Source organism: Xenopus laevis, chromosome 1L, assembly GCF_017654675.1.
Source record: "Xenopus laevis strain J_2021 chromosome 1L, Xenopus_laevis_v10.1, whole genome shotgun sequence".
Taxonomy (NCBI): domain Eukaryota; kingdom Metazoa; phylum Chordata; class Amphibia; order Anura; family Pipidae; genus Xenopus; species Xenopus laevis.
In genome coordinates, this window is record NC_054371.1 from 214,164,316 (window position 1) to 214,190,612 (window position 26,297).

At 41.8% G+C, this 26,297-nt stretch overlaps 1 protein-coding gene across 4 annotated transcripts in view; it reads left to right on the plus strand.

Moving 5' to 3' along the window:
* c9.L (complement C9 L homeolog) overlaps positions 1-9,787 on the plus strand; it is a 52,370-nt gene extending 42,583 nt beyond the window's left edge. For 3 of the 4 annotated variants that reach the window (XM_018263224.2, XM_041590931.1, XM_018263143.2), the window contains 3 exons: positions 5,052-5,230; positions 7,237-7,465; positions 8,807-9,787. In XM_018263224.2, the coding sequence (XP_018118713.1) occupies positions 5,052-5,230; positions 7,237-7,465; positions 8,807-8,970 (572 nt within the window). In that variant the 3' untranslated portion in view covers positions 8,971-9,787. 4 annotated transcript variants of the gene reach the window in all.
* The last annotated feature ends 16,510 nt before the right edge of the window (positions 9,788-26,297 follow it).

Below are 26,297 nucleotides of genomic sequence, written 5' to 3' on the forward strand. Positions count from 1 at the left end.
GGATCTTCATGACAAGTACCTGGGAAAGGTTCTGAAATGCATTGATTCTGCAGGACTGAAACTGAACCTTTCCAAATGCCACTTTAGACAAACTCAGCTGTCATTTCTGGGTCATATAATCTCGCAAAATGGATTATTGCCTGACCCTGACCATGTCAACGCTGTTACACAAGCACCTCCTCCATCTGATTTCCAAACCTTATGAGCTTTCTTAGGTCTTACTTCATGGTATTCTAAGTTTATTCCCAACTATGCTTCAGTTGTGGAGCCACTTAGAGCACTACTACGTGGAACTTTAAGTCTGGTGTGGTCAGAGTCTGCTCAACATAGCTTTGAAATAGTGAAGCAGCTAATTGTGAACAGTCCAGCGCTAGCTTTATTTGATCCTGCACTACTCACTATGGTTACTACAGATGCTTCAGACTATGGCGTTGGTGCAGTTCTCCCACAGATCCATGCTGATCATACAGAGAAAACTGTTGCATTTGCATCCAGAACATGTACAGAGACAGAGCGTAAGTATTCAACTGTTGAAAAAGAAGCTCTAGCATGTGTTTGGGCAACAGAAAAATGGAGAACCTACCTATGGGGTAGAGAATTTACCTTATGCACTGATCATAGCCCTTTATTTACACTGTTTACAACAAATGGACTAGGAAGAGCTGGAAAGCATATAGCTAGATGGTCAGCAAGGCTACTGAATTTCAAAATGCAATACAAACCAGGTTTGAAAAATGTTACTGCTGATGGTCACGTTTACCTTTACCTGCAGCTTCTGATACACTGGATGAGGACATAGAAGTTGTAGCATTGACTGATTTACTATCATCTACAGTTACAGCTGCTGATTTTAAGCAAGCTTGCCTCACATGTCCAATCCAAGTAAAATTACAAAGCAAATGGCCGAATGCTGAGAAGAAACTCAGTCCTTATCTTCAACCTTACTACAGGATTAGACACGAACTGTCCTTAGTAGATGGCTATGTTGTCCGTGGAGCTCACCTCTTACTAGCACTAGGGATGTCGCGGACTGTTCGCCCGCGAACTAATTCGCGCGAACATCGGCTGTTCGCGTCCGCCAAATGTTCGCGAACGTCGTGCGACGTTCGCCAATTTGGGTTCGCCTTAGCTGGCGCTTATTTTTGACCTCTCACCCCAGACCAGCAGATACATGGCAGCCAATCAGGAAGCTCTCCCTCCTGGACCACCCCCACACCCCCTGGACCACTCCCCTTCCATATATAAACTGAAGCCCTGCAGCGTTTTTTCATTCTGCCTGTGTGTGCTTGGAAGAGCTAGTGTAGGGAGAGAGCTGTTGAGTGATTTGAGGGACAGTTGATAGTAACTTTGCTGGCTAGTAATCTACTTGATACTGCTCTGTATTGTAGGGACAGAACTCTGCAGGGATTTGAGGGACAGTGAGTTTAGGTTAGTTAGCTTTGCTGACTAGTAATCTACCTTCTACTGCAGTGCTCTGTATGTAGCTGCTGTGGGCACTGCTTCTGATCTCATCTGCTGACTGCTGTAATAACCCAATAGTCCTTGTAAGGACTGCTTTTATTTTCTTTTTTGTTTTTTTTACTTTGCTACTGTAAGAGCCCAGTGCTATTAGTCTAGCTGTGTTGGGGAGTGGGACTGGTGTGCTGCTCCTCCTAGTAGTTCACCACTACCAGCACCAACCAGAGTCAAAATTGTTACAAAGTATCTTATTAGCACCTGTTAGCTGTTCTGAGCTCTCTGCCAAAAGCTAATTAAGTTAGAAACTGTTTTTTTTCTGGCTGTTCAGTGCAGAGAAAAGAGGGACTGGTGTGCTGCTCCTCCTAGTAGTTCACCACCACCAGCACCAACCAGAGTCAAAATTGTTACAAAGTATCTTATTTGCACCTGTTAGCTGTTCTGAGCTCTCTGCCAAAAGCTAATTAAGTTAGAAACTGTTTTTTTTCTGTTCAGTGCAGAGAAAAGAGGGACTGGTGTGCTGCTCCTCCTAGTAGTTCACCACTACCAGCACCAACCAGAGTCAAAATTGTTACAAAGTATCTTATTTGCACCTGTTAGCTGTTCTGAGCTCTCTGCCAAAAGCTAATTAAGTTAGAAACTGTTTTTTTTCTGGCTGTTCAGTTCAGAGAAAAGAGGGACTGGTGTGCTACTCCTCCTAGTAGTTCACCACTACCAGCACCAACCAGAGTCAAAATTGTTACAAAGTATCTTATTTGCACCTGTTAGCTGTTCTGAGCTCTCTGCCAAAAGCCAATTAAGTTAGAAACTGTTTTTTTTCTGGCTGTTCAGTGCAGAGAAAAGAGGGACTTTCCAGTACAAAAGAGGGACAGGGGGTTGAGTGGTCAAAAGAGGGACAGTTGGGAGGTATGCAAGTGCCACCTAGCTGTGTGAGCTTTTTCACATTCTGTCTAAATAACAATAATAATTCCGTGTCCGTAAACATCACCTGAGTGATGTTTTTACAGCAGCAATAATATATTCCGTATCCACTACTGTATACGTTGCCCTTGCAGGCATTGTTTGCCCAGTCTTTAACCAAGTGCCACCTAGCTGTGTGAGCTTTTTCACATTCCGTGTCCAGAAACATCACCTGAGTGACGTAGTGTGATTTCTGCCCTTTACAGCACAAAACGCAGCGCTGTGTCAACAATGTATTTTTCAGATACATTTTTGCCCTTGATCCCCCTCTGGCATGCCACTGTCCAGGTCGTTGCACCCTTTAAACAACTTTAAAATCATTTTTCTGGCCAGAAATGTCTTTTCTAGCTTTTAAAATTCGCCTTCCCATTGAAGTCTATGGGGTTCGCGACGTTCGCGAACCGTTCGAATTTTTGACGCAAGTTCGCGAATATGTTTGCGAACATTTTTTCCGCCATTCGCTACATCCCTAACTACCACCAGAGACCTTGCGAGAAAATCTCATACAACTTGCACACGAGAGTCATCAAGGAATTGTACGTACAAAACAAAGACTACGAAAACTATATTGGTGGCCAGCAATGGATGCCGATGTGGTAACAACAGCTACAGTAATAACATTTCTGTCTACAGTCTTCAGCAGAGAAGGTAATCCAAAGGAGTTAATATCAGACAATGGACCACAGTTTGTCTCATATGAGTTTGAATCCTTTCTGAGAGAGAGGAATATTGTGCATAGGAAATCTTCAATGTATTACCCAGAAGCAAATGGAGAAATCGAGCGAATGGAGCAAATCTTACTGGGAAATCTTGGAAAGTATTTACAACAGAGTTCCTACATAACTACAGAGCAACGTGCCATGCAACAACTCAATCATCTCCTACTGAATTATTACATGGCAGACAGATGCGCACTAAGTTACATGTTGCAGACATCAAACTTCCACAAAATACTGTGCCTACAAAATCATCTACTGCTGACATTGTGAAACATCAACAAGCCAAATGCAAGGCTTATACTGACAGAAAACGTGGTGAAAGTACACTTTCCGCCTGGATCTTTAGTCAGAATTAAGAAACCAGGAATACTGAAACAAGGACAATCTAAATTTACTACACCACTTGAAGTGAAATGCCAGCGAGGACCATACACATATGAACTGTCTGATGGACGCATATGGAATGCAAGTCATCTTGCTCCTGTTAGATATGACTTTGGAGAAGCTCCATTTGATGAAGGACATTTTCCTACTCCTGAAACGCCAGCGAGGACCATACACATATGAACTGTCTGATGGACACATATGGAATGCTTGATAAAGAGTCCTGTGTGACTCGAAATGTCGCATTATTTTGTCTACTGAAAATGAGCCAATAAATCACAAAGAAAGTTTACTGAAACAACGTGTCAGTGTGCTGCGGTCTGTTGGATATTTCATATGACTGAAACCCATGGCAGAGTGGGAATTTGGCTGCTAAGCACCTGGTCCTAAAAGGGAAAAGAAACAGAGGTGAGCGCTTCATACTTGTGTGGAACATATGGAATGCAAGTCATCTTGCTCCTGTTAGATATGACTTTGGAGAAGCTCCATTTGATGAAGGACATTTTCCTACTCCTGACGTCAACTGCAATAGGCCTGAGGAAAGTGAACCTATAAGGCGTAATGAGAGAATCAGAAAACTACCTGCATGGACCAAGGACTATGTGATGTAAATAATGTATATTATTGCTTTAAAATGCATAGTGTTTAATGTTGCTGTTTATTATAGTTGTCCAAATGCTTTCCTACTATAGGGGGAATATCTGGTATTCATGCAAATGGCCTGTAGATGTCACTGTGTTCAGATTATACTGTGCATACTTCCTGGTAGCTTAAAAGTGAAAGTGAAAGCTTATTGTTGTGTAATGCCTGCATGACTCTGCTAATAAAGCACTGTTATACTCTACTCATCCTCGGCTACCCAAAACATAACAGTTCACCTTTGATTTTGGTTGGATGACAAAAAAGCTAAAAGATCAACAATACAGTAGCAATTTGCTTCTTATAAAACTGACCCAACTACGATAACACCCATGGGTAATGATGAGCGAATTTGTCGTGCATTTCCCGCAAAATTCGCAAACCGGCAAAAAATTTGTGAAACACATTGAAGTCAATGGGCATCAAAATTATTTAGACGCCCACATCAGTTGTTCTATATGCGCCTATTTTGACCAAATGTATTAAAGTCAATGGGCGTCCGAATAATTTTTATGCATGACAATGTTTATGCGTGCGACTATTCTGAGGCGCGCCCACATTTTATCGACACATCGAAACATGGAAATTCGCAGTGAATTTGCGTCTGTTGAATTTATTTGCCCATCAGTACCCATGGGGTTCTATGAGCATTGTAACTATGGACATCAGACATCCTCTATGCTGTATGGCTCCAGTTGAATTTCTTCCATATCAAGAACCCAGGGTCACCATTTATTGGGTTTTTTGGGTGGGTTATTAAAAAGTCACCTAGGAGTTCCTAGGAACATAAGGCTACAGAATGAGTAATTTTTTACATGTCTTGGATCTCCTAGGTGGTTTTACAAAACAGAACTGCTAATAACCATAATATCTTACATATTTTTTGCTTTGCAGCTTCAATAAACATAAAGCCTGTGATTGAGAGCATCATTTCTTTTGTTGATGGAGGAACCGTAGAATATGTAACAGCTCTTGAAGAAAAACTTAATAAGAAACAACCTGTGGCTGATGTTAACGATTACGTTCAGTGGGCTTCATCTTTGAAAGAAGCTCCTGCAGTGATAAAAAGCAAAGTAAGAAGATTGATACAATTAGACATTCTTTAAGAGCTACATTGTAGGCCTTAATGTAAAAATCTTCATGCCAAGAACAAGTTAATCATTTGAGGGCTTCCATAGAAGCAATGACCAGATAGAGACTAGATAGTATCTAGTAGAATTAAGTCTAAAGTAACTGGACTTTATGAATTTTTTGAAAATGTTTCACCACCCATCCGAACAGCTTCTTCAAGGTAGTCACAAACATCCAGCAGATAAAAGGAGCCATGTGGTAGCCAACAATCCAAACGATTACTATAAATCATTGATACCCAATATTTAGGACTTCTTTCCTGTATAAAAAGACAATTTGAAAACCTGTAGTGACCCACTTCCTCGGCTTGGTCCTAGCAAATGTCTGGAGGAAGGGTGATGGAAGCTGAATCATAACACTCATCATATAAGTACCTTGAGAAATAATTAGGCACCAGTGATTCTTAATTTCAAAGACACAGGTACAGGCACAGGTACAGAGTGTGTCAAATGGTGACACAATACAGAAATGTGTGGCGTAATCACAGCACGTACAGAGGATCAATCACCATTACCTGGTTGAGAAAGAAATTTTGTTTTTCTTACTAGTAGAGAGACGCATTTGATGAAATGGATCCATTTCAGTATGAGTAGTCTCATACATAGAGCCAGATTTAAATCAGTGAGAAAGTCGGGGATAGAATTCAATTTGGGATGCAATTCAATTCAGAAAAACTTATGGTTTATCGTGAAATCTCTATTGAAGCCTATGAGAAAAAACTAGAACTGAATTTGGAGACAAGTTTTTTTCTCCTCTTTTTGAATCTCATCCATGAGTTTTCACGTGATAAACTTTTTTCTCACTGAATCTGTCCCATAGTTTTTTAAAAGTAACAGGTGTTAATTGGGGTTGTGGCCCTTGTGTACAGAACCTGAGAAATGAAGGAGGCAGATTCTGATTGGAATTATATGGGAGGCATTTGACTGTCTTGCTGCCACTTGGGAATTGTTTCGAGAAACTGCTGCAAAAATTTGCTGGCGGAAAAAATTTGACGCAACAAAAAAGTTGCCCATGTAAAAATTGTTACGCGTCAAAATAATTTTGATGCCCATTGACTTCAATGCATCATGTGAATTTTTCTGATTCGCCCATCACTACTGATTGTTCTATAGAACAACAATGTAACAGCCACTGAGGTTATCCGATAGCAACTTATGAGTATAATATAGGTCATGATTTACCTACTTTACTATGTTTATAGGTTTAAAGGAGAACTAGAGCTTAACTAAAGAAGTAGCTAGAAATGTACATTATGTTTTGTGCTTCTGTACCAGCCCAAGGCAACCACAGCCCTTTAGCAGTAAAGATCTGTGTCTCCAAAGATGCCCCAGTAGCTCCCCATCTTCTTTTCTGCTGATTCACTGCACATGCTCTGTGCTGCTGTCACTTACTGAGCTTAGGGAATAGAATAGAAATGTCACAATATAAGGCTGATTAGTAATTAATACAGATAATTACTACATGGCAGCCAGGGCCGGATTTAATGGGCAGGCACCCAGAGGTCGCGTGGTCCTAGCGCATGCCTGTATACCCCCCTCCAGTGTTAGCGCACATGCGCGCCTGAACCGGAGCACTGGGGAGCTATTGCAGCACAGAAACCAGTGCAAATCAGAATTTAATAATCAGTCCTGTAGCATCAGCTTATATTACAGACCAACCTCATTTTCTGCTGGATAATTAGTGACGAGCCCTAAGCTTAGCTTCTCAACAGCTGCTCAGAGCCCACTGAGCATGTGAGTGTCACAGACACTTTCCAAGATGCAATAAATACAGTATATAAAATATGGCATTTGTAGACATATTCATTTTTAGGGTTTAGGTCTCCTTTAAGAGACTTAATTCTTCAGTTTGTTCAAAAATTTAATTTCTGACGTTGTGTAACATTTTAAGTGTCAAATACTTACACTTTTACAGTACCAGTGTAATCAGTTGTTTTTGTCTCTTACAGCCCAATCCTATTTATTCTCTTATTCCAACTGACATTAAAGATGCCTACACAAAGTCACGAAATCTGGAGAGAGCCATTGAAGAATACATTGATGAGTACAGTGTCTGCAAGTGCCAACGTTGTCAAAATGGAGGAAAAGCCATGGTGATCGACGGAGAGTGTATTTGTAAATGCCCGCTACACTATGAAGGTGTGGCATGTCAGAATATAAAAGCAGAGGCCTTTTCAAGTAAGTCATTTAACTCTGTTACATGTTATTTAGCCATTAGTTTTAACCCTGTTGGGAAGGTTCTCTTAAATGAACAGTAAAATTAAAAAAATTAACGTTTTTTAAAGTAATCAAAATATCATGTACTGTTGCCCTGCACTGGTAAGGGTAAGGGCACACGCTAAGATTCCAGGAGATTTAGTCGCCGGTGATATAACGCCTCATCTTCGGGCAACTAATCTCCCTGAAAAAGCCTTCGCGCAGGCTAGAATCTAAATCGCAGACGGGATGGCACCCTTTTTCCGAAGTCGCCCGAAGTTGCCTCACAAGGAAACTTCAGAAAACAAAGCGCTCCGAGTGCCATCATGCTAGCGAATTAGATTCTAGCCAGCGGGAAGGCTTTTTGAGGAGATTAGTCGCCCAAAGAAGACGAGATTTATCGCCCAAAGAAGACGAGATTCGTCGCCATTCGACTAAATCTTAACAAATCTTCCCGTGTGTCTTTGCGCAAAAACTGATGTGTTTGCTTCAGAAACACTACTATTGTTTATATAAACAAGCTGCTGTGGAGCAATGGCGGAAATTCAAAAAAGTCTATATGGAACAGGTTAAATAGTGGATAACAGATAACACCATTATGTTCTACAGAGCTTATCTGCTGTGTAACCTGAGCATTTTCTCCTTTGAATGGCTGCCCCCATTGCTACACAGCAGCTTATTTATATAAACTATAGTAGTGTTTCTGAAGCAAACACACCAGTTTTACCAGTGCAGGGCAACACTACATTATATTTTTATTACAAAACAATTTAATTTTTTAATGTTACTGTTCCTTTAACCCTCTTGGGGTCCTTTGAATGTGTAGATGGGTCAGATGACTCTTTTCTGCTCTTTTCTAAGCACAGCAACATCCGAAGACTTTCCTCTTCTTTTGAAACTTTCCCCCTGACTGTCAGGCCGGTTGGCAAAATCGGACATGAATTTTTTAATTCTAGGCCTTGAGAGGTGATTGTGGTAGAATTGAAGTCCAGATGAATGTTGTTTAAAAGTCTCTCATAATCTTGTGAGCAGGAAGGCTATTTGGAGATATAAATACCGTCCCTTAGAACTCTGCAAATTAAGATCAACCACCAGCAGAGCAATTATACGTGTATTTATATAGATGTATGAGCAGAGTTCATCTAAACATTTTGCTCTGCTGTAGCCTGGCCCTACTGCTGGTTTAGCAATCTGCAGAATAACAATTGCCAGTTTTGAGCATTTTTAACAATTCAGTCGATGGCACCTGCTCTGATGTCTGACCTGATCATGACTAACACTGAGGAGAACACCAGGTAAACATGAATTTCTTGTTATCCACAGAGCCAAAAGAGCCCATTGATGGTGGATGGGGATGTTGGACTGTTTCACCTAATTGCGTTAATGGAGATTTGACTGCCACCCGCAAATGTGACAACCCAGTTCCACAACAGGGCGGTAAAACATGTCATGGGTCACAGACCAAAACAATCCCATGTGAAAAATAAGAAAAAAGCTCTTGGTCATCCATCACCCAAATGAAAGTTGACCGGCACTCTTTGACAGATAAAGAATAATCTAACCTATCAAAATGAATCAAAAATACCAAAATATCATATCCTTTCATTGAGACAACTATTTCATAAAAAAAGAAAGACCTAGAAATAATGACGATTTTCTTTATATAACGTTATAATGACAGGACATGGGGACTTGATTCCTACGGGCCAGATTTTTCAAGGGTTGAATTTCGAGGTGATGGGAGTTTTTTTTAAACCCCCATCAAAATTTGAATAAGAAAAGGCCAACCAAATTTATTTTAGAAAAACAACGTTTTTAACTTCGACTGAATAAGCTGTATTCGATCGAATTTGATTCAAGTATTTTTTAAAAAAACATAGATTTTTCAAAGACCACCAAATGACTCCAAATAGGTTCTAGGAGGTCCCCCATAGGCTAAAACTGCAATTCACCAGGCTTTAGATGGCGAATAGTCAAGGTCGAATTTTCAAAGAGACAGTACATGAAAAATTTAGACATTCGAATTTTCAATTCAAATTTAGACTATTCCCTACTCGAAGTACACTAAAATTAGCTCGAAATTCGAATTTAAAAATTAGATTTTTCAATTCAACCCTTGATAAATCTGCCCCTTATCTGGAATGTTTCAACCTCATTGTTCCACTAACAAATGTAATTCTTCCATGGATTTTTTTGTTGTGAAAAGCATTTAGGTAAAGATGTTTGATTCAAAAAATATGGTGCTGTTTGGGGAAGTATTTTGGCTTGGACCTTTCTCAACAATAAAACTAATTTTATATCCCAGGTCCAATGTAGTCTAGTATATTTGTGCTTTTATTGCATGAAGGGAATTCTTTCCTGATAGAATTTAGTTCCTTCCATTGCCGGTTGGACTGTGTCAACTGTGAATTATTCTAAGGTTAGATTCAGTGATATAGGTGACTAGTGATTACTGAATGTGATTCTCTAGGAAATTTGATAGATCTTGTTTATCATAATTAGATCAAAAAAGCTTGCTGTTTTCCAATTGTGGCATGAATTTCCCGATTTATTTGTAACTGACTATACCTATTATGCCTCTGTTATGCACAGTACGTTACCATACATAGCAACACTACGGGGGTTAATTATTAAAATCCGAATGACAAAAACGTGAAAAATTTCAAGATTTATTATAACCCGAGGATGGAAAAAGTTTGAATCTGATTATCCGGCATCCGATAATCCAGCTCTTGTGGGCCCCACTGGCCCAGTCCTGTTCCCTGCACTAATCTTCTTGGAGCAGGTTGTGGCAAATACAAGGTGCGCGTATGTGTGGGCAAACCCGGCTGCGGGGGAACCTGGCGGGGGGCCCCAGTCTGACCCTGAACGGTGGTGTAACTAGAGTGCACTGGGCACATCTGCAAAAAAATCTTCAAATGGGACTGGCGCGTTTCAATTCCCATCCTCTCGCCCACTTCACAACCCGCCTCCATTCTGCGAATGTCCCGCATCCACCTGCACACTTCCTACCCCAACTCCGGCCATTCTCTGCCCCGACTTGCAGCCCAGGTAAGAGAGCGGCTGGGGAGGAAGGGGGGTTTATTAGCTATTGAGGAAGCAATCCCCACAGTCCAGGACCCCCTGTTCCCCAGGCCTCCCTGAGACTGCTTACTCTATAGTTACACCACTGCACAACAAGTATATTGGGCAAGAGTAGCTCTGTGACATTATGACTTCTTAGCATCAATGAGTTTGGAGAGCTTTACTAACCAGGAACTCACAAAAAGAAAGCAGTGAACTTCTCCTGCTGATGTTGACCTAGAACTTCCAGCATCCCAACCAAAGGTCACCAACACAACACCATCATATATTGAAAGTCACAGCCATTTTGGTGCCAATACATAATAGAGAAAATCTTTTCCTTCTTTCTATCTTTATTTGATGTAATACATAATATATAAACAGAACTACACAGACCTTGGTTAAAAAATGTTTCTGACACCATATTGACTATTACAGAGAACAAAAATCTGTGTATTCACTGACCAGCTAAAGATAAATATCAAAGCTTTGCTCATCACTCAAAAGTATGTACACAAAGAATAAAGGAGCAAGAACAATACTTTATGATGAGCAAATAAATTAGATTCCTTAATTTATAAACTTGCATACTAAGAATAAATCACATGGGGGCAGCAGAGATCATACATATCTCAGTCATTACTACTGGGATGAATATAAACAGCATTACACTAGAACACTATTTATAAGATGTACAGCCATTAGACATCAGATTTGTAGAGGTGCTTTGGTCTACACCACCCACCTGTGCCTCAGCATCAGTCAAAAGTTTCTGAAGTTGCTGTGATTAGCTGAAAATACAGTAGAACCCCCATTTTACATCCCCAGGTTTTAAGTTTTCCCTCATTTTACATTGTAGTTTTGTGTTTCCACCTGTATATTATGCATAATACATTTCCCTCATTTTACATTTTCCTGGATTTTACACCATTTTTTTTCTGGTCCCCTGAAAATGTAAAATCAGGGTCCTACTGTAATACAAAATGTAAGAAATACTCAAAAACCCATAAAAATTAATACAAATAATTACATGTAAAGATTGGTGACCAAAATGTCCACTAGTCTCACAGTGCAGTGAATGTTTGTGATCAACCAAAACGTGGACCAAGGGTGAGCAGAAATCGCCATGTGGCCCAAGATGGTGGAGTGAGGATCACACAACAGGGATCATTTACAAATGTAGTTTCTAAGCATCTGCTGTTCTTACACCCCATGGGCTAATTTGCTTGTTGGCTATGGGCAGAGGAAGCTGCTCCTTCAATTTCCAACCAGATCGTATATTCTATGACTAAAGGTGGCCATACACAGAGAGATCCGATGATCTGATCTGATGTTCTGAAGTTGGACGGCGAGATGGCGGTAGATGTGACTTCGATTTTGCCAAAGTTTTTGATACACTGCTACAGATATATTTGCTACCTAAACTAAGGTCTTGGCAGTAGGGTTGCCAAACAGGAGTCCTCTCAGGAGCTTGGTCCCAGTGAGGGGTCAGATCTCTACAAAGTGGGGGGGTTAACCAGAAATAAGTGTTAATTGGGTGTGTAGCCTATAGGACTTGGCCAGGAAGGAAAATTGGGACACGTGATTTTTTAAGGCAGCAATACTTGATGTTTTTTTCCAAGAGGACTAGACCCATCACACCTGGGGCTTAGTGAATGATTATATTTCATGTTAGACACAACAATAAGTTATAGCTATATTTATGTCTATTGATAGGGATGTCGCGGACTGTTCGCCGGCGAACTTGTTCGCGCGAACATCGGCTGTTCGCGCTCGCCGAATGTTCGCGAACGTCGCGCGACGTTCGCCATTTTGGGTTCGCCTTACCTGGCGCTTTTTTTTGACCTCTCACCCCAGACCAGCAGATACATGGCAGCCAATCAGGAAGCTCTCCCTCCTGGACCACCCCCACACCCCCTGGACCACTCCCCTTCCATATATAAACTGAAGCCCTGCAGCGTTTTTTCATTCTGCCTGTGTGTGCTTGCAAGAGCTAGTGTAGGGAGAGAGCTGTTACTGATTTCACTGATTTCTTTGAGGGACAGTTGATAGTAAGTTTGCTGGCTAGTAATCTACTTGATACTGCTCTGTATTGGAGGGACAGAAGTCTGCAGGGATTTGAGGGACATTTTAGGGTAGCTTTGCTGGCTAGTAATCTACCTTCTACTGCAGTGCTCTGTATGTAGCTGCCTGCTGTGGGCACTGATCTCTTCTGATCTCATCTGCTGACTGCTGTAATAACCCAATAGTCCTTGTAAGGACTGCTTTTATTTTCTTTTTGTTGTTTTACTTTGCTACTTTAACAGCCAAGTGCTATTAGTCTAGCAGTGTTGGGGAGTGGGACTGGTGGGGCTACTGTGCTGCTCCTAGTAGTTCAGCAGCACCAACCTGAGAATATTTTTTTTTTTAATATACATATAATTTTTTTTTTTATTTTACTTATCTTACTGTTCTTTAATGGTGTCCAGTGCTGTTTGCTGTTCTTCATAGTAGTGCACCAATAGTAGTGCACTTGCAGGCATTATTTGCCCAGTGGCCATCTAGCTGTGTGAGCTTTTTCACATTCTGTCTAAATATCAATAATAATACCGTCTCCAGAAACACCACCTGAGTGACGTTTTTTCAAGCAGCAATAATATATTCCGTATCCACCACTGCTGTAGTGTATACGTTGACCTTGTAGGCATTATTGCCCAGTGTGTTCTTCATTTTCAAACCACTGCCACTTAGCTGTGTGAGCTTTTTCACATTCTGTCTAAATATCAATAATAATACCGTCTCCAGAAACACCACCTGAGTGACGTTTTTCAAGCAGCAATAATATATTCCGTATCCACCCACTGCTGTAGTGTATACGTTGACCTTGTAGGCATTATTTGCCCAGTGTGTTCTTCATTTTCAAACCACTGCCATCTAGCTGTGTGAGCTTGTTCACATTCTGTCTAAATATCAATAATAATACCGTCTCCAGAAACACCACCTGAGTGACGTTTTTCAAGCAGCAATAATATATTCCGTATCCACCACTGCTGTAGTGTATACGTTGACCTTGTAGGCATTATTTGCCCAGTGTGTTCTTCATTTTCAAACCACTGCCATCTAGCTGTGTGAGCTTGTTCACATTCTGTCTAAATATCAATAATAATACCGTCTCTAGAAACACCACCTGAGTGACGTTTTTCAAGCAGCAATAATATATTCCGTGTCCACCACTGCTGTAGTGTATACGTTGACCTTGTAGGCATTATTTGCCCAGTGAGTTCTTCATTTTCAAACCACTGCCACTTAGCTGTGTGAGCTTTTTCACTTTCTGTCTAAATATCAATAATAATACCGTCTCCAGAAACACCACCTGAGTGACGTTTTTCAAGCAGCAATAATATATTCCGTATCCACCACTGCTGTAGTGTATACGTTGACCTTGTAGGCATTATTTGCCCAGTGTGTTCTTCATTTTCAAACCACTGCCATCTAGCTGTGTGAGCTTGTTCACATTCTGTCTAAATATCAATAATAATACCGTCTCTAGAAACACCACCTGAGTGACGTTTTTCAAGCAGCAATAATATATTCCGTATCCACCACTGCTGTAGTGTATACGTTGACCTTGTAGGCATTATTTGCCCAGTGTGTTCTTCATTTTCAAACCACTGCCACTTAGCTGTGTGAGCTTTTTCACATTCTGTCTAAATATCAATAATAATACCGTCTCCAGAAACACCACCTGAGTTGTTGTTGTTTTTGTTTTAAAAATAATGCCAGGCAAAGGAAGGCCGCCACGCAGAGGCACTAGGGGCCGTGCTGCTATGCTATCCTGTGGCCCTAGGAAATTGCCCAGTTTTAAAAAGGCAATGACCCTGAACTCCCAAAATGCTGAAGAGGTAGTTGACTGGCTTACACAGCACACCCCATCCTCTACCGTTTCTAACTTTACCACAACATCCTCATCCTCCACTGCTATGGGCACCCCACGTAACACTTCCTCCACCGCCCCTTCTTCACTGGAGTCAGAGGAGTTATTTTCACATGAGTTTCTTGAACTGAGTGATGCGCAACCATTATTGGCAGAAGAAGATGAAGGAGATGAGGACGTTACACCAGATTTAATTCTGGCAGAGAACACAACAGAGATGGACATAATGAGTGATGAGGAGGTCCCGCTGCTGCTTCCTTCTGTGAGCTGTTAGAAGAAATTGATGCATCTGAGGAGAATGATGATGAGGAGATTGATGTTTTGTGGGTGCCCAGTAGAAGAGAGCAAGAGGAGGATAGTTCAGATGGAGAGACGGAGAGTCAGAGAGGCAGGAGGAGAATAAGACTTAGAAGAAGCAGGGAGGACAGCTCGCAGGGAACAGTAGGGCAACAACATGTATCGGCACCTGTGGTCAGCCGGCCAACGCACCCGCCATTGCCGCCAACGCCGCCAACCTCTACTGTTACCGCCAGATTGCCAGCTTCAAAAAGGTCAGCAGTGTGGGATTTTTTTAATGTGTGTGCCTCTGACAAAAGCGTTGTAATTTGCAATGAGTGCAGTCAGAAACTGAGTCTTGGGAAGCCCAACAGCCACATAGGTACAACTTCTATGCGAAGGCACATGAACGGCAAGCACAAAGCACTTTGGGAGCAACACCTCAAAGGCAACAGGCAAACTAAAAGCCACCCTGCTTCTGGTCCAGCATCTTACTGCTCTACCTCTGCTGTCCTTGACCCGTCTGAACCACCCTCCACTCCGCCTTCCACCTTGACCACCAGTTCCCATTCCCAGTCATCTGCCCCCAGCCAAGTTTCTGTGAGGGCCATGTTTGAGCGTAAGAAGCCAATGTCTGCGAGTCACCCCCTTGCCCGGCGTCTGACAGCTGGCTTGTCTGCACTCTTAGCCCGCCAGCTTTTACTATACCAGCTGGTGGACTCTGAGGCCTTCCGCAAATTTGTAGCAATTGGGACACCGCAGTGGAAGGTACCCAGCCGCAATTTTTTTTCAAAATAGGGAATACCACACCTGTACCACCATGTGCAGAGCCAAGTCACCGCATCTCTGTCACTTAGTGTTGGGCCAAAGGTCCATATGACTACTGACGCATGGTCCTCCAAGCATGGTCAGGGCAGGTATGTCACCTACACTGCCCACTGGGTGAACTTGGTCATGGCTGGGAAGCAGGAAATGTGTGGCTCAACAACGACAGTGGAGTTGGTGTCACCGCCACGGATTGCACGCGGTTCTGCCACCACCTCTACTCCTCCTTCGCTCTCTACCTCGTCTTCTTCCTCTTCTTCGTCCTCTGCTGCTGGGTCCTCCTCCTCCACACCTGTGCACCCCCAGCTCCCCCTAGGCTATTCGACGTGCCAGGTACGCCGTTGTCATGCTGTCTTGGGGATGACGTGCCTGGAAAGCAAAAACCATACCGGATCTGTACTCCTGTCATCTCTGCAGTCACAGGCCGATCGGTGGCTGACCCCACACCAACTGAAGATCGGAAAAGTGGTGTGTGACAATGGAAGCAATCTGTTGGCAGCACTGAGACTGGGCAATTTAACACATGTGCCCTGCATGGCACATGTTCTGAATTTAATAGTACAACGTTTTGTCTCAAAGTACCCAGGATTCCAGGACGTTCTCAGGCAGTCCAGGAAGGTGTCGGCCCATTTCAGACGTTCCTACACAGCCATGGCACGCCTTGCTGACATTCAGCAGCGGTACAACATGCCAGTCAGGCGTTTGATTTGCGACAGCCAGACTCGCTGGAATTCAACGCTCCTCATGTTGGAACGTCTGCTGCAACAACAAAGAGCCGTCAACGAATACCTGTTTGAACTGGGTGGTAGGACTGGATCTGCAGAGCTGGGGATTTTTTTCCCCCGTTACTGGGTGCTTATGCGCGATGCCTGCAGGCTCATGCGCCCTTTTGAAGAGGTTACAAATATGGTCAGTCGCACCGAAGGCACCATCAGCGACCTAATACCCTTTGCTTTCTTCCTGGAGCGTGCCGTGCGACGAGTGACAGATGAGGCTGTAGACCAGCGTGACGAGGAGCAGGAAGCTCGGAATCACCAGAACGAACCCAGGCACCTGCTGCAACGCAGGGAGAGGTGTCAGAAGTGGAGTCAGAGGAGGAAGGTGGCTTTGTGGAGGAGGAGGACCAACAGGAGCAGGCTTCCCAGGGGGCTGGTGGTGACCTTTTGGGGACCCCTGGTCTTGTACGTGGCTGGGGGGAGGAGACCGTGGATGATGCAGTCCTTGATAATGAGGAAGCGGAGATGGATACCTCTGCATCCAAACTTGTGAGAATGGGGTCTTTCATGCTGTCATGCCTGTTGAAGGACCCCCGTATCAAGAGGCTTAAGGAGAAGGACCTGTACTGGGTCGCGACTCTACTAGACCCTCGGTACAAGCATAAAGTGGCAGAAATGTTACCAACATACCACAAGTCTGAAAGGATGCTGCATTTACAAACCAGCCTGCAAAACATGTTGTACAATGCTTTTAAGGGTGATGTCACTTCGGGAACTCATCAACATTCCAGGGGCAGAGGTGCCAGTAATCCTGCCACGAGCGCACCTGCAAGGACAAAGCACTTTGGCCACTCTGTAACGTCAGACATGCAAATGTTTTTTTGTCCAAGGCAGCGGCAGAACCCTTCTGGATCCACCCTCAAAGAACGCCTCGACCGGCAGGTAGCGGACTACCTGGCATTAACTGCAGATATCGACACTCTGAGGAGCGATGAACCCCTGGACTACTGGGTGCGCAGGCTTGATCTGTGGCCAGAGCTGTCACAATTTGCCATGAACCTCTTGTCTTGCCCCGCCTCAAGTGTCCTCTCAGAAAGGACCTTCAGTGCAGCAGGAGGGATTGTAACTGAGAAGAGAACTCGCCTAGGTCACAAAAGTGTGGATTACCTGACCTTTATTAAAATGAATGAGGGGTGGATCTCGGAGGGTTACTGCACGCCGGAAGACTTGTTCTGAGTTTCTGATTCTGACTCCCCATGCAGCTGTCCTTCTCTGCACGCCTCATGACTCCACATACAGCTGTCCTTTAGCGTCCTCCTCCCTCCACCACCGTTACAAACTAGGGTGCAACCCTACTGGTTTAATTTGAATCCAGGTAAATCCTGAGTTTTTCTGGCCTCTGTGCTTCAGTGGCTGCGACCAAAAAAAACAGAATATTTTCAGCATTTATATGGCATATTTTTTCTGGCCTCTGTGCTTCAGTGGCTGTGACAAAAAAATGAATATTTTCAGCATTTATATGGCATATTTTTTCTGGCCTCTGTGCTGCAGTGGCTGCGACCAAAAAAACAGAATATTTTCAGCACATTTATATGGCATATTTTTTCTGGCCTCTGTGTTTCAGTGGCTGTGACAAAAAAATGAATATTTTCAGCATTTATATGGCATATTTTTTCTGGCCTCTGTGCTTCAGTGGCTGCGACCAAAAAAAACAGAATATTTTCAGCATTTATATGGCATATTTTTTCTGGCCTCTGTGCTTCAGTGGCTGCGACCAAAAAAAACAGAATATTTTCAGCATTTATATGGCATATTTTTTCTGGCCTCTGTGCTTCAGTGGCTGTGACAAAAAAATGAATATTTTCAGCATTTATATGGCATATTGTTTCGGCCTCTGTGCTTCAGTGGCTGCGACAAAAATAAATGAATATTTTCAGCATTTATATGGCATATTTTTTCTGGCCTCTGTGCTTCAGTGGCTGCGACCAAAAAAAACTGAATATTTTCAGCATTTATATGGCATATTTTTTCTGGCCTCTGTGCTTCAGTGGCTGTGACAAAAAAATGAATATTTTCAGCATTCATATGGCATATTGTTTCGGCCTCTGTGCTTCAGTGGCTGCGACAAAAATAAATGAATATTTTCAGCATTTATATGGCATATTTTTTCTGGCCTCTGTGCTTCAGTGGCTGCGACCAAAAAAAACAGAATATTTTCAGCATTTATATGGCATATTTTTTCTGGCCTCTGTGCTTCAGTGGCTGTGACAAAAAAATGAATATTTTCAGCATTTATATGGCATATTTTTTCTGGCCTCTGTGCTTCAGTGGCTGCGACCAAAAAAAACAGAATATTTTCAGCATTTATATGGCATATTTTTTCTGGCCTCTGTGCTTCAGTGGCTGCGACCAAAAAAATTGAATATTTTCAGCATTTATATGGCATATTTTTTCTGGCCTCTGTGCTTCAGTGTCTGCGACAAAAATTTTTTATATTGTTAGCATTTATACGGCATATTTTTCCTGGCCTCTGTGCTGCAGTGGCTGCGACAAAAAAAAATTAATATTGTTTGCATTTATATGGCATATTTTTTCTGGCCTCTGTGCTGCAGTGGCTGCGACAAAAAAAATTAATATTGTTTGCATTTATATGGCATATTTTTTCTGGCCTCTGTGCTGCAGTGGCTGCGACAAAAAAAAATTAATATTTTCAGCATTTATATGGCATATTTTTTCTGGCCTCTGTGCTGCAGTGGCTGCCACAAAAAAAAATTAATATTTTCAGCATTTATATGGCATATTGTTTCTGGACTTCTGGTTCAGTGGCTGCGACAAAAAAAACATAATTTTTCAGGAAAGTACACATGCCTAATTTTTCAGGGTTCTGCAACAGTGGCAAAATCGCATCTTTTATGGTCACCGCAGGTGATCAATAAAGTAGACCAAAACTGGGCCCACACTGCAGAATCAGTGTTTTTTGGTTCACTTCACTGTACATTGAATTACCTCTGCCTGACCGTGCACGTGCGCACAAGCACGGTGACTGCTAAACACACCACTACAGAAATATTGCCACCAACAGGACGAACATCCTGGAGGTGACAAGCAACTAGTAATTAAAAACTATTATTTGCTCACTTGACGGTATCATTCATTAAAGCTCTTTGCGTCTTTTTGCGTTGCAGTACCGCGTTTCGTCTTTGCGTGTGAACAGGCTGTAACCTTTACACGACTTGATTGGCATGTAGACGCCGGACGTTTTAAAGCAGTTTATTACACAGGTTTAGAAATGTAGTGTGATTTCTGCCCTTTACAGCACAAAACGCAGCGCTGTGTCAACAATGGATTTTTTAGAAACATTTTTGCCCTTGATCCCCCTCTGGCATGCCACTGTCCAGGTCGTTGCACCCTTTAAACAACTTTAAAATCATTTTTCTGGCCAGAAATGTCTTTTCTAGCTTTTAAAATTCGCCTTCCCATTGAAGTCTATGGGGTTCGCGACGTTCGCGAACCGTTCGCATTTTTGACGCAAGTTCGCGAATATGTTCGCAAACTTTTTTTCCGACGTTCGCTACATCCCTATCTATTGAGGCAATATACAGTACAGTAATACAAGTAGTAGGTCTTCCTTCCCAACGCATTTCACAGAGGAGATCAGTGATGCAAAATGTATTAGGAGCTCAGGAACCATGGAGCATGGAGGTACCTCTGTTTTTGGTACGGAAAATATTTTTCAAAATATACAAATATGCAACATGCAAAACCTCCTCTGAGAAAATATCTGCTATTTCTCAAAGAGAAGTCACAACAGTACAACAAGAAGAAAAAAAGAGAAGTGTCTGAAGCATTGCCACGGCACATGGTTTAAAATAGCTCTTTTGGGAAAGAAAATTAGAAATGTTGCTGAGTCTATAGAACAGCAAGTAAATGTACAAATTTCGTAGAAAATGTAAACCAATATCATCTAATATGCAGTATGAGGCAAGTGAACTTCATTTAAGTGTGAAAATTCAACATCATTATAATATAATATAGGAATGCATTTGCTCACATTAAACAGGAAAGACTTGAGGAACTGCTTGCTTCCTAAGCTAGGACTAATCCCAAAAAGGTTTTGTAAGTATATGTAGATTGATAGTGTGGCTCGACGAAATATATATATATATATAAAAATTGTAGAAAGGACCAGCACTCCGTTTTCCAAAAAAGTTCAATGATTTATTCAAAACTCACAGTGTCTCCAATGTTTCGACCCTCTTTGGGGTCTTTATCAAGGATACAGTGCTGTGTGTTACAAATCTTTAAATACCCACAAACCCTCCAAAAGAGACGCCCTAAGATGACATCATTACCAATCAAATTATTCAATTAAACAATTATATCATAAGTGTGAAAACTTTTAAAATCGAGTGAAAGACATCCTTCATTGAAATATGAGTACATAAATATATAAATATATAAATACATAAAAAATATATATATATATATAAAAAACCACCACTAGGTGTCACCTCGATGCCAAGAGTGAAAAATCCATGTGTCCAATCCATATAAAATCACTTTAAAAGTTCCAATATTGCTCACTACATTTCCAGAGACAGCAAATACATTGTAACATCATCTGCAAATAAAAAATCGTTGTCATGTATCTCTTACTCATGTTTCAATTTTCTGTATCAATAAACATTTATACTTGCCATTTGCTGTGAATACATAATAACCATCTGGGTGGGAAAAGATTTCATAGCAGGTTAGAAAACATCGAGACAAAGATTTATCTCAAGTTAAGAAACAGCTGAACACTTGTTGCCCATTTAATCCCTTGGGCGTTACACAGTCCAGCTCGTGTATCCAAAAGGCCTCTCGTTTTAGAAGTATGTTATTATAGTCACCCCCTCTCACTCTCCTAGGCACCTGTTCTATCGGCATACACCTAAATGATGCCGGACTGTGCTTGGCCTCGGCCCAGTGTTTTGCCACCGGCTGTTGGGCGATATCCTGTTTCTTATTTTTAGCCACTTCTTTCTTATCTGGGTTTAACGCAGCCCGTATGCTAGACCTGTGCATCGCCATCCTTTCCTTCAGTTGTCTAGTGGTTTTACCACAATAAACGAGGCCACAGGGACATTTAATAATGTAAACTACCATAGTGGTGTTACATGTCATTCTCTGTCTAACCGCATAACGCTTGCCTGTGTGAGGGTGAGTAAAATGTGTTCCCTGTATCAGCGCCCCACATAAGATGCAACCCGAGCATTTAAACACCCCTGGGCGCTGTACCAAAAAATGCTGCATTTGTGGTCCTTGATATTTTTGCACAGGATCTGACGGGCTGAGTACCTCCTTAAGGTCACTCCCCCTTCTGAAGCTGAACTTTGGTTTTTTGGGCAACTTCTTACAGATGGACTCATCTGCCATCAGAAGCTTCCAGTGCGTCACAACACTTTGTTTGACCTGTGCACTGTTTTCTCCATATTTGCTGACATAGTACATATCATTCCCAGCTGTTTTTTTGTTAGGTTCACCTCCTTGCTCTTTCATTACTTCATTACGATCCAGTGAGAGGGCCCAATTATATATATATATATATATATATATTTTGATACAAGTCACTCTGAAAAAGAAATGTGCTTAATCCATTATTTTATTCAATGTACTGTATACAATAGAGGAGTCCATGTTACAGGACCAGCTCTGTAAATGTATTTATGGCTCAGCTTAAACAATTTGTCAGTGTCTGACGCAGGTTAAGGTTGTTCACCTTCCAAAACTTTTTTCAGTTCAGTTGTTTACAGATTGTTCCCCAGAAATAAAGACTTTTTTCAATTACTTTCCATTATTAGTTTTTCCAAAAATGTAAAGTTGAATGTTCCTGTATCTGGTGTTTGAGTCTGGCAGCTCAGTAATTCAGGTGCAGACTGTTACAATTTGCTCCATTAGTTGATACATATAAAAAATAAAAGTGTATTAAAAGTGTTTTAAAGTATGATGTACTATTGCCCCGCATTGGTAAAAGGGATGTGTTTGCTTCAGAAAGACTACTATAGTGCTGTCCAACTAAAGGCAGGAATTTTTGTTGGTGGAGGGCCAATAATGGAAGCCAGTATTGACCACTCCCTATTTAAAACCACACCCACTTTAAACCAGACCCATATCACCACCAGAACTTTTAAGACGATATCCACATTAACGGTGGTAGCACACCGAAAAACCAAATGGTTTATGCTCACAGCAGGGATATCGCTTATCACTCATATGTGAAAACTTGAAGTCATATTAAATAATACCCTTATATCCATATGCCTCCTCCTCCCCCTGTGGATAACACAGCACATGATTAAACCCCATGGGGACCCCTAACAAGTGTTTCCAAACACTAACAAACTCCCAAGTTCACCTCACACAGGCAGAGTATGAAACACACAGGGAGCATGGGGCAGGCAGAGTATAGCACACACAGGTAGTGTAGAGCAGGCAGAGTATGACACGCACAGGTAGTGAAGGGCAGGCAGAGTATGGCACACATAGAGAGCATAGGGCAGGCAGAGTTTGGCACACACAGGCAGTGTAGGACAGGCAGAATATGGCACACACAGGTAGGTTAGAGCAGACACAGGCAGAGCAGGACAAGAGACAGGGAAACCTATCAAGACTCCTCTTGGATGAACAGTTCTTACAGTACTAGTGAGACAATGCCAGTGCTGCTCCTGCAGTCCGTATGAACAGGTGAATAGTGTGGGCACTGAAAGTCTGAAATGTGAACAATGCAAGTCCTCATAGGTGTGAACAAAATATGGGATTACAAGTGAGAACATTGAAGGGATGTTACATCTTGAATTTGAGGTGTGAACAATGCAGGGGCCAGTTGATCTCAATTCTGATACCTTTTGAAGCTTACACAAAGGTAAGAAATCACAGCATTCAAACTTCAATGGAGGGCAACACAATGGGGGTGCCGCAGGCCGCCAGTTGGACTGCACTGAGTTGATATAAACAGGCTGCTGTGTAGTCATTTGTGCAGGCATTCAGTTTGAAAAAGGAGAACAGGCACAGGTTACACAGTAGAAAACAGAAAAGTTCTGTAGGATCCCATTGTATTCTACAGAGTGTATCTGTTACCTACTGTGTAAACCTGAGTCTTTTATCCTTTTTCAGCTTTAACTGGCTGTACCCATGGCTACACAGCAGTTGTTTAAATAAACTATAGTAGTGTTCCTTAAGAAAACACAATTTTTTTACTAGTGTAGGGCAATGGTACATAATAAATTAATTACTTTAAAACACTTTATTTTTTTGGTGTTATTGTTCCTTTAAATACCTAAGTAACTTTGTTTAGTTTCATACTTATAGATAAGATGAAGTATTTTCAGTATTTAAAAGGGATTGTAATCTTAACCTGGCGAGCAGGACCGTCATCAGAAATCACAGGGCCCCATACGACAAAATTTCCTGGGCCCCCTGGGCTGCGCCCACTGCAAGCCCCACCTACAGGTCCGCCCTCCCCACCCCACAGGTCCGCCCCCCACCACACAGTAAAAAAATCCAAAAAAATATTGGTGGCTAGGGTTCCCACATATTAATAAAAAATAAAAAGATATTGGTGGTCAGGGCCCCCATAAAAAAACATTTGTGGCCAGGGTACCCCCATTATGAGAAAAAAAATTGGTGGCCAAAATTGGTGGCCAGCCCCCCCCCCCCATTATAAGAAAATTGGTGGCCAGGGCACCTTAAATGTCCATGCCTTTCCGAAGTCAGCAGCTCTCAGAAAGATGGGGGCCTGGCTAATCAAGTAAGTGTGGCGTGGCAGGGCCCCCCTTACTCCCGGGGCCCCCTACAACTCTCCCCCCTGTCCCCCCCTGATGGCTGCCCTGCTGGCGAGTACAGGTCTGTAAGTTTGACATCTGTGATGGGCAAGTTATTTGAAGGTTTGTTAAGGGATCACATTCAAGATTATGTTCTGGAGAATGGCATTATGAGCAGTAATCAGCATGGCTTTATGAAGGACGGATCATGTCAAACAAAGGCAATTGCTTTTTATGATGCTTTTTATGTAGGAACTTGAACAGTGGCAGTACATGTCACCTACTTGCATACCTCCCAGCTGTCCTGATTTCTGCAGGATAGTCCTGATTTTGACAGCTCAGCCCGCAGTCCCGGGTTTCTTACTGAAATGTCCCGACTTCATCTGAGTATTTATAGCCCTACAGTGGTATGTATTGTCCTACAGTGGTATGTATGAGTATTTATAGCCCTACAGTGGTATGTATGAGTATTTATAGCCCTACAGTGGTATGTATTGTCCTACAGTGGTATATATGAGTATTTATAGTCCTACAGTGGTATGTATGAGTATTTATAGCCCTACAGTGGTATGTATGAGTATTTATAGCCCTACAGTGGTATGTATGAGTATTTATAGCCCTACAGTGGTATGTATGAGTATTTATAGCCCTACAGTGGTATATATGAGTATTTATAGTCCTACAGTGGTATGTATGAATATTTAGTGTCCTACAGTTGTATGTATGAGTATGTATTGTCCTACAATGGTATATATACGCTATCTGGATTATGTAAAATAGTATGATTAACCATCTTTGCTATAGACATCTTCCTTAGGTTAACTCCCTTTGATAAATATCGCTGTCTGGCAGTGACACAATTTCTTTAAAAAAACAGGATGAATTTGACACTTTATATTGTTAGCAAATAAACAACTCCCATTTCCAAGCAACTGTTGTCTAATCTTGCTTGATCTAATGATTTTATCACTACCATCACATGCAAAAAATGCATCGTTCCTCATTTAGCTCCAATGCCAATTTAATGGTATGTTTCATTTAATTCCATGATATCAGACACAGCACCACAGAGCTCTCCAAAAACCCATCAGTTTGCATTGTTCAGTTGTCTCATTCCTTCGCTCATGCAGTATATTAATTCCAATCCATCACTACAATTGCCCCACCATTATCTGCTTTGTGTATAATTATGCTTTTTTTTTCCTTTGATGAAACTGCGTGTTGTACTTTTGGCATATTATAAAATCGCTTTATATACAGTAGATCACTATTCATTAACTTGATTTATTTTACCATGGTTTAAAAGTTATGCAAAGCTTTAGCATTAACCTGTATGGTGAGGTTATTTTCTTATGAAGTTACCTGGAGGTTGTACACAGTCATCTGGAGCATCTTTAAAATACAGTTTTAGCTAATGTAAGAACTTAAACCACCTCTGTATGGACTTGTTATAGAAAGCTGGAAGGATTTTTTTCCCCCTTTGAGGCAAATTGGAGAGGCTTCAGATGGGTTTTTTGCCTTCCTCTGGATCAACTGGCAGTTAGGCAGATATAGAGAAAAAAAAAAGGTTGAACTTGATGGACATGTGTCTTTTTTCAACCTTACTTACTATGTTACTATGTTGCTCCCAGTGGCCTCAAAGCAGGTGCTTATTTTTAAATTTCAGGCTTGGAGGTAAGTTTTGGTTGTATAAAAACCAGCTGTACTGTCAAACAGAGCCTCCTGTAGGCTTCTAGACCACATAGAGACTACCAATTAGCCCTTCTGTGGAACCCCCAGAGCTATTTTCATGCTTGTGTTGCTGCCCAACTCTTTTTACATTTGAATGTGGCTCATGGGTAAAAAAGCTTGGGGACCCCTGTTCTTCAATGTAACTATCAGATGCTGACCAATCTGATGAATGCAGTGATGGTATCGTTATTGTATTGATCACACTGGTCAGTGTCTGATAGTTACATCAGACAAATTGTCCAAGTCTTTGTTGTGGTACCGAGAGTCATATAGCTTGTATGTGCCATGTTGATGAATGGAGAAAGAAGCAACCTTTCTCCCTCACTGCAGAGTGTTTTTTGATGTCCATTCCCATATCCTTTTCTTTCTGGGTTCTCCTATATTTCATGAATATCTCCTTCACCTTTTTGTTCCCTACATTTTGTTGTCATTCCCTGAGAAGATCACCATGTTCTATCAACGGACAAGGTATAAAAAGGGCATTAATT